At 45.1% G+C, this 8,609-nt stretch overlaps 1 protein-coding gene across 37 annotated transcripts in view; it reads left to right on the plus strand.

Annotated features, from left to right (window-relative positions):
• Positions 1–7,776, plus strand: part of baz2ba (bromodomain adjacent to zinc finger domain, 2Ba) — a 59,377-nt gene extending 51,601 nt beyond the window's left edge. For 14 of the 37 annotated variants that reach the window (XM_040160863.2, XM_078084966.1, XM_078084982.1 and 11 more), the window contains 14 exons: positions 77–151; positions 232–463; positions 553–615; positions 1,021–1,165; positions 1,418–2,220; positions 2,361–2,613; positions 2,868–3,023; positions 3,280–3,440; positions 3,521–3,870; positions 4,474–4,609; positions 4,705–4,851; positions 5,503–5,798; positions 6,095–6,238; positions 6,316–7,776. In XM_040160863.2, the coding sequence (XP_040016797.2) occupies positions 77–151; positions 232–463; positions 553–615; positions 1,021–1,165; positions 1,418–2,220; positions 2,361–2,613; positions 2,868–3,023; positions 3,280–3,440; positions 3,521–3,870; positions 4,474–4,609; positions 4,705–4,851; positions 5,503–5,798; positions 6,095–6,238; positions 6,316–6,472 (3,118 nt within the window). In that variant the 3' untranslated portion in view covers positions 6,473–7,776. The remainder of the gene's footprint in view (positions 1–76; positions 152–231; positions 464–552; positions 616–1,020; positions 1,166–1,417; positions 2,221–2,360; positions 2,614–2,867; positions 3,024–3,279; positions 3,441–3,520; positions 3,871–4,473; positions 4,610–4,704; positions 4,852–5,502; positions 5,799–6,094; positions 6,239–6,315) is intronic. The other 23 variants (XM_078084967.1, XM_078084985.1, XM_078084962.1 and 20 more) reach the window with 8 other exon arrangements.
• The last annotated feature ends 833 nt before the right edge of the window (positions 7,777–8,609 follow it).

Consider the following 8,609-nt stretch of genomic DNA (forward strand, 5'->3'; position numbering starts at 1 on the left):
CAATGTACTTTCAGAGAATACTAAACTGTACTCTGCACAACAGTAACTTGACAGGATTCTGTTTTTCCTCCTCCAGTGAGATCGACAAGAGCCTGGATCAGATGGCCAACATGAGGAAAGACAAGATCATTATGGAGGGAAAACTGAAGAAGTATGTTTTCTTTCATCCTAAAACTGTCACGCCGTGATTGTCTGACCGTCATCTTGCTGAACTTGCGTGTGCTTATAAAGGTTGAGGATCATTCATGCCAAACGCACCGGGAGGAGGGAGGCCAGTATGGGCATTGAAGAGAACCAGTCCGTCGGCACTCCGTCCTCTGCCATAAAACGCAAGAGGAAACTGTGTGGAGACAGCGACGATGACGACGAAGACGACGAAGACAGTGATGACCAAGCAGAGGACGAGGACGATGAGGAGGAAGAAGAAATGAAGAAGGTTAAAAAAGTGGAGACATATGATGAGGTAAGAAGAAAAATAAAAAAGATCGATCCGTCATCGAAGCTCACCGTAGCAGGTTTCTCGCTGACATTTACTGTTTGTTTCGTCCTCAGGATGAAGTGGAACAAGCCACCAGTCTGGAGGAGCTGGAGAAGCAGATAGAGAAATTGGCCAAGGTATGCTTCTTAGAAGGAGTCAGAAAGAAATGCACGGTCTGTTGACACTGATAATGTTATATTAAGAACAACACACGCAGTGACATTTCACTGTGGATTGTGTTTAAACACATTTAGTACAAAGCATTAGAACACCACAAACATCCTACACTACATGATAAAAAGCTGCATACTATAAATGGATTATTATACGCTGTGTATTAAAAACAACTATTCTTTTCTTCATATTATGAACATGTGCGCTGGCTATATCCAAATTAAGGGCATTGATTATCCCAATAAATGATCTCATTAGCATTGAATGCAATCCTCAATATATCACATTGATTATGGAAGGACACAAGGTAGCATGCATTAATCAAAACCACGTAGAGAAACCACTGAGAATGTTTTGTACGTTTGCAGCAACATCACCAGACCAGAAGAAAGCTGTTTGAAATTTCCCATTCTCTGCGCTCCACGATGTATGGCCAGGACCGCTACCGCCGCCGGTACTGGGTGCTTCCCCACTGTGGAGGGGTCTTCATCGAAGCCATGGAGAGTGGAGAAGGTAGTTACAGCACAACGCACGCTGAGTGTGCAGATTTGATTTGGCAGGTAGAGGAGGGAAAAGTGCTGTGAAAACATCTGTTTAAGCTGCATGTTTAGCTGTTTTCCTGATGATTTTTTACCTTATCTTGATCCTCAAGGACAAAAAAAGATAATTATCTCACTGCTCTACCTTTCTCTCGAAAACAAGTTGACTCTGTAGTAACATCAGCCATGGTAGTTTTTTTTTTAACTAACAGCTCTCCCCCTGCAGCTCCAGAGGAACTGGAAGAGGAGCGACAGAGGAGGAGGAGAGTGGCTGAGGAGGTCAAAGTCAAAGAGGAACCTCAGGAGATGGAGTTGCAGAAGGAGAAACCCAACGACCTCGGTGGGCAGAGCATTCAAACGCGAGGCTTGGAGCTCGAGAAAGACGAGGAAAAGGAGCACGAGGGGAAGAAAATCTCCCTCTTTTACCAGCAGCCAGGCCGCGTATCCAAACTGTGCACATTCCGGGAGGTCGGCAAAGAGACGGTGACGGCAAAGGACGAGGAGAGTACCCATGTGAGACAAAACGGCGCAAGTCCCTTGGGCACTCCTGTTGCCACGACCAAAGGAACATCCCCCTCCCCCACTCACAATACCTCTGAGCCAGCAGTAGCAACAACCCCCTCCACGGTAACCAATAATGACACTAGCGTCCCTCCCCTGGCATCAACCTCTTTATCTGTCCCCTGCCTGCCAGCCCCGTGTGAAAGCCCAGGTACCACTCCTCCAACCTCCTCCCCAGCTCCATCTCCGTACCTCTCATTTCAAGCCAACGACCAGCTGCTCAGAGTCCTGACGGAGCGCAGCGGGCACTGGTTCAGCCTGCTGCCTCGCAACCCCTGCGACCTCACGTCCATCACCACGCCTCCCCCGGATGCGCCCCGCGTGCCACCCCAGGCGTCCTCCACCCCGGCCGGGCCCAGATCCCCGCCTCAGTCCCCTGCACTGCCCCTCACCTTTTCCGCTGCCTCAGCCTCCGCCAGCCCGCACCACCCAGCAGGCCTCCTCAACTACCCGCTATCAGCCCTGCAGGTGAGGCTGCTGGCTCGACACAAATAGAGATAGCCGTGTTGTACACAGTTGTTTCTGCCATGTAAAAGATCACCTAACCCATGACCCTCGGTCTTGTTTTCGTCCTCCACTCCCTTATGTTTTTCCTCTTTTCTCCCCAGGTGAAGTCAGGCGCTTCATTGCTAGGAGTTTCTTTCGGTAGCTGGCCCTGTGGCCTGATGAGTCCCAGTTTGCCTCTGTGCAGCAGCCCCAATCCCATGTTGGGTCATTCTCTGGATGGCAACACAGCAGCAAGTGTCTCCAGCAAAAGTGAATCACCTTTACCTTGCATGGAGAAATCCTCATCCATGCCTTCTCCTACGCTGGAGATGCCCAAATCCCTGGACCACGCCACACCTCGGCCTATTCCAGAGGGTGAGCGACTAAAACGGCATTGAGAGATATTAGTTGAGGCCGTAATTACCTCCCGTTTTCTTAATTGAGAAGAATTCACTTGCTTGATATACTTTCACTTGCCTGAATAGTCCAGGATAATTGGGTGAGGGAATGTTCCGCTCCGCTGTACGCAATTTCGTTTTGGTGTAGCGTAGCTGAGTGAAGCACCTTTTTGCTGTGACGTATGCTCTTTGTCTGGTAGTTTACATGCCTGTTTGTGCTCATTGTCTCAGAGAGCCTGACAGGGTGGTGGCGGGTGTCTGACATCGAGCAGCTGAGGGCTTTGGTCAGTGCCCTCCACAGCCGGGGCATTCGAGAAAAAAGCCTCCAGAGGCAAATGCAGAAATACACAGAGATCATCCCCCAGGTTTGCACCAAACACAAGGACGGTAAGTGCTCCAAACACCGCCTTTGAGCATATAATCACAATAAATAACATATAAGTCCTGTGAGCTGTATTTTCTGTCAGAGCAACACATGTTCAAATGTAGATGCATGCCCTTGTGACCGCTGAATCCGCTGCAAACAGCCACATGAATATCCGCGGATGTGTTTGGCTTCACTGCTCATGTGTTTACCCGCATTAGCAAGTTTATTTGCATGTGCTTTCATGGCTGACTGATGTCTCTCATGTTGTCCATCCAGTGGCCATGATTGAGCTGCGTGAGCTGGAGGAGAGCCAGGTCAGTGTGGAGTCCGTGCGCGGCTGGTGTGTCCAGGAGCAGGCGATGGAGATGGACATTGCCGTGCTGCAGCAGGTAGAGGAGCTGGAGAGGAAGGTCACCGCGGCCAGCCTGCAGGTCAAGGTAAAACCCTTAAGCCCACCCCTGCACATTTTGAAAGTGGTGTCAGAAACATATTTTAACATGTGGAGTGGTGTGATCAGAGGCCTGATGTCCTCTCCCAGGGCTGGACCTTTCCGGACCCTCAATCGGAGCGAGAAGACCTGGTGTATTACGAGCACAAGCCCCCCACCAAATCAACGCCTGGGTCTGCCAATGCAGGAGACAAGGACTCCAAGGAGCACCCGGAAGAGCGGGGGGAGAAGGGCGGGGTGATGCGTCACCTGGACAACCCACTGGACATAGCAGTGACACGTCTGGCTGATCTGGAGCGCAACATCGAGAGAAGGTACCTGAGGAGCCCCTTAGGTACCACCATTCAGATCAGGCTGGATAATGTGGGTACGGTCACTGTCCCTGCTCCTGCCCCATCCACTAGTGCTGACAGGGAAGGGTAGGTCATTTCTCCAACCAACGCTCCCCGTTCTCCCACTAAGAACCTTTTCCTCTCTGTGTGTGCTTCATGTTTCCCATACTACTCAAACAGGGGGGGTATTCGCTGCCTTTACAGCAGCTTTCTGTGGTGGCTTGTTGCATTTTTGTTTGTTCCTTTGGTCTTGTGCAGTTTCTTGGCCGGGTTGGGGGTCTGCACTCAGTTTCATTTCCTGTGTAGGTGTTGCTTACTGGCTTGATGCATTTCTGCAGTCATCCGCATGGTGTGTGCATCAGTAACCTTGGTTATGGGCGTACTCATATCTCCCACTGTACAGCATACACTTTCACGGGTCCTCACTCTTTCTGCATGAAGTTCCCCTTAAATAACAAAATCGGTGTGTACGTCTCCTTGGAGCCCTACAGCTCCCCCCTAAATCCTCATGCCTGTCTCTGCACAGCTGCGGCTCTTTGTGGTCTGCTGTCTTGTTGGCGGCTGGCTCAACTGATACAGTTAACTGCCTATTGTGCGTGCGTGCGTGTGTTTGTGTGTGTAAATACACCCACGCATTCACGTACATGTGTGGCCCGCTCTGTCTCATTGTCTGTCATTATCTCCTGTTAGCAGCGAGGAGGAGGTGGCCCACGGTATGAAGGTGTGGAGGAAGGCTCTGACTGAAGTGCGCAGCGCTGCCCAGTTGGCCATGTGCATCCAGCAACTTCAGAAGTCCATCGCCTGGGAGAGGTCCATCATGAAAGTGGTGAGCGCTGCATCTCCGCAACGTTAATTAAAAACAAGCAATACTCAGAAGGGGTATGTGTGTTTTTAATGAATGCACTTGTTTGTGTTTTTTAGTACTGTCAGATGTGCAGGAAGGGCGATAACGAGGACCTGCTCCTGCTGTGTGACGGCTGTGACAAAGGCTGCCACACTTACTGTCACAAACCCAAAATCACCAGTATTCCAGAAGGAGACTGGTACTGCCCGGCCTGCATATCCAAGGTATCAACTCCATTAAAATTGCAATGTCATCTCTCTTACGGTTGATTACTTGTAGAGGAAATTCTAGCCACGTTTTTGTTTATCTGTTCTTTTACTTCTTCCTCTGTAATTTAGAATTTTAGTTTCCACAAACCAGTATTTGCAAATGTTAGTATTTAACCGGCCAAACAAATATTTTTCTTATTAAACCTGTCAATATTCTGCCTCAGCACTTAAAATCAAAACATATTTATGCTGAAAGTATTTGGGGGATTGTATGCATTCATTTAAAAGCTGACAATACAGAGTTGAGTGTAAATATTGGGAAAGAGAGAGAAAAAAACATGCAACAAAGCTCATTCAAAACAACTGCAAGGATTATATATTTCCTGTTTGGTTACTTTGACTTTGAAGTTTTATGGTTTGCAAATTGACTCGGCATTAGTTCCATTGAGGGACAATGAAACTCTCCAATTCATAAAACTCTGAGAAATAACATTTTCCTGAAGGCTATTGTGATGTTTTTATTGTGATGTGCTTGCAAAAGACTACTCATATTATTGGTGGTCCACGATCAGACAAGTAGTTTAGAAAAGGCCCAAATGAGAATTGGTCAGTGGACACTGTAGTTTTAGCGTTGACTGCAAAGAATGTATTCTTAATTCTCTGCAGGCGAGTGGCCCGTCTCCCAAAAACAAAAAACCTCCGAGCAAACCATTAACATCAAGCGGAGGAGGTGCTAAAAAGGGTGCAGAGGGGAAGAAGAGCGGGAAGCAGGCGGGCAACGGAGAGGTAGCGGTGGACGACCCGGCCAGCAGCACACCCAAAAAAGCAGCAAAAGACACCAGCAGAAAGAGAAAAACAGAGGAGAGCTCACCTGCGCCGCCAGCAGCCAATCAGGAGAGCCCTGTGTGTGTGAAGAGAGCCAAGACGGCCAAGGACAACAACAGGGACCTGGGTTTATGCAGGTATGCGCCTCGGGCCTGTTCATACTCGTCTTCCATCAAAACCTCCACCTGTTATCCATCCGTCTCCTTAACACTTTTGCAGTTGCTGCCATCTACTGTAGTGACAGTATCAAGACGTTGTTTTCTCTTTAGCAGTGAACACGGCTCTTCTGTGATTTTCTTCTGCGATCAAGTCCTACAAATTGCTCCAAACAAAGGAGGAAGAAATTCTAAACTTCCCAGTGGAAGAAAACTCCTCAAAGCGACGGCCACGCCTTGTCCGTGTCTGACCACTTGTGTGTGTGTGTGTTCAACAGGGTGCTTCTTGCTGAGTTGGAGCGGCATCAGGACGCGTGGCCGTTTCTCACGCCAGTCAACATGAAATCGGTCCCCGGCTACAGGAAGGTCATCAAGAAACCGATGGACTTCACCACCATACGTGAGAAGCTCGTGAGCAGCCAGTAAGTTCCCGCCGCATGTAATTTTGGGTTACACCACAGCATTTGATCTCAACTTAACACTCTTTTTTTAATTTCAGGTATCAAAACCTTGAGACCTTCATCATCGATGTTAACTTGGTCTTTGATAACTGCGAAAAATACAACGAAGACAATTCAGACATTGGTCGAGCTGGTCATAACATGAGGAAGTTCTTCGAGAAGCGCTGGACTGAGCTTCTGAAACAAACAAATTAAACGTCTGTTCAGATTCTCTCCATAAACCCATTCAACTTTTCATACCGGAGCACCTGGTTTTACGTTTGTTTTTATTTTCTGATGGATACAGTGGCTTTGCAGAATGGAAGAAGTCCAATCCGTAATAAGGAACCCGCGGTGTGCATAAGATGAGATGTCACCGTCGGGGCTAAAAAATAAAAATGGCGTTACATGAGGTGCGCTGGATTTTATTACAACAGGGATAAAAGCCCCAAAGAGTCCCATAGAAATGGGGTGTCGTAGTGCAATACTATTCCCTGTCTCAGAACACTGCACTGAATTTATCCTCAACTGTCACTGACGTGTCTGCGCTAGAAGACTTTCCACTACTTGTAAATAGTCTTTTGTTATTTAATCGTATTATAGTGAATGTATTTAATTTTGTAATAATTATTTATGAATCAAGGTCCACTTCATTTTCTATGAAAAGGAAGAATCAGCTGAACTGCTTTGAATTAAAAAAGGAATGTGTCTTTGTGTTATAATTTTTCTCCCAAATATTAAACAAAGCCAAGAAAAAAAAAAATACTGTTTACACTGTTCAGTGCTTTGAGGCATCAGAGGACTGTATTGATTTGTTCAAACTGTAAAACTGCATTTATTTACAGGAACAGCAGACGGACAGTTAGACAATTGTGATTTATGTGTATATACTGTTTATTAATGTCAATATTATGTCTTGTTTGAAACAATGTGTAAAAATTGTTTAAGAATATTAAGATATTGTTTATGCCTTAGAATGATTGTAGCATTCTATTTTAGTGTACGTGATGAAAACATTATCATAAATATTGTTTGTACAGTATATACATATCCTCTGCAAACACTGTGGTATCCTTAATCTTGGTAGTGCCTACCCTTCCAACAGGGGCATGTAGGGGACGTTATTGTTTTTAGTTTTCATTCTCATGACATCATTTTTTTTTTTTAATATGATTTTAATCCAACGAGGCCTCCAAAGTTGGACAGTGACACAAAAATCATTCCTCTCCATAGCAGAAAAAAAAGGAAAAACAAGCATTCAGTAATGCTTCCATGACGCATTTCCTCGTAATCTGCCACAATACAGAGGACCTAAGGCCATTTGTAACCACTGTGTTGAACCTTTGCTGTGTGTTGTGGCCTGATGGAGGCAGCTAGATTTTTTTGTACCCAAGTCAAGAGTACTTGAAGTTACTTTATTTAAGATATTGTGGAATAAAAGTATCATTCTTTTGTAGGAGCTTTATTTTTCACTAGTGTGTGGCACGGACCTATTAAAAGGATGTTTTTCAACGTAAAAAGCTTCAACTTGCTTTATTTCAACTCTGTCCTCCTGAATGTTTTTTGGTAAAAGCCATGGTGGTAAACGTGTAATCTCTTTTACTCTATACGCAAGAAGAACAGTTTGTAATGCTGTTAAAAACACAAACATCTACTTGGAGATCTAACTGCCTGACATAATTTGCTCGCAATAACAGAAATGCATGGAGTTATATTTGGGAGTAGTATTTCAATTATTTAAACTGTTAATACCCCATGGGGCAACCCTCCATTACAGGTAACATTCCTGTATATGTAATTTAATTGGACTTAAGTAAAAGAAGAAAGTCTGTTTCACTCAGAATGGCCTCTGTTGGCGTCGCATGTAATGCATTAACATGCAAGCAGCATTATCATGTTTACCTTGTAAAGGTGGAGCCAACTAACTACTTTACATACCTATAGACATGTCGGCCTGTCTTAAACTGAAAGAAGTAACCAGGATGTCAAATGGATTTAAAAAATGAAATTAAAAAAAATCCTTTTGAAATGTAGTTGAAGAATTAAGTAAAATAAGAGACATTAATTATGTAAATGCAGACGTGTAACTTGCTGAATTGTTCAACTGTTACAATATACACATAATACAGTTTACAAAATTACAAATCACCATCATCAACCACTTAAAGTCCAGCTATTTTATACATCAGTGGAGTACTCTGTAACTAATAACAACTAGTCACTAATGTAGTTTAGTCCTTTTACTAATTTACTTTTCCTATCCTTTAACTACCAAATATTAGGGTTAATGGCATCCCGTTATGCGGTGTGGCATATTTTAGAATAATGTATGCTGTAAAGGATCATTTACTAG

The sequence above is a fragment of the Gasterosteus aculeatus genome, chromosome 12 (genome assembly GCF_964276395.1).
Source record: "Gasterosteus aculeatus chromosome 12, fGasAcu3.hap1.1, whole genome shotgun sequence".
Classification (NCBI taxonomy): domain Eukaryota; kingdom Metazoa; phylum Chordata; class Actinopteri; order Perciformes; family Gasterosteidae; genus Gasterosteus; species Gasterosteus aculeatus.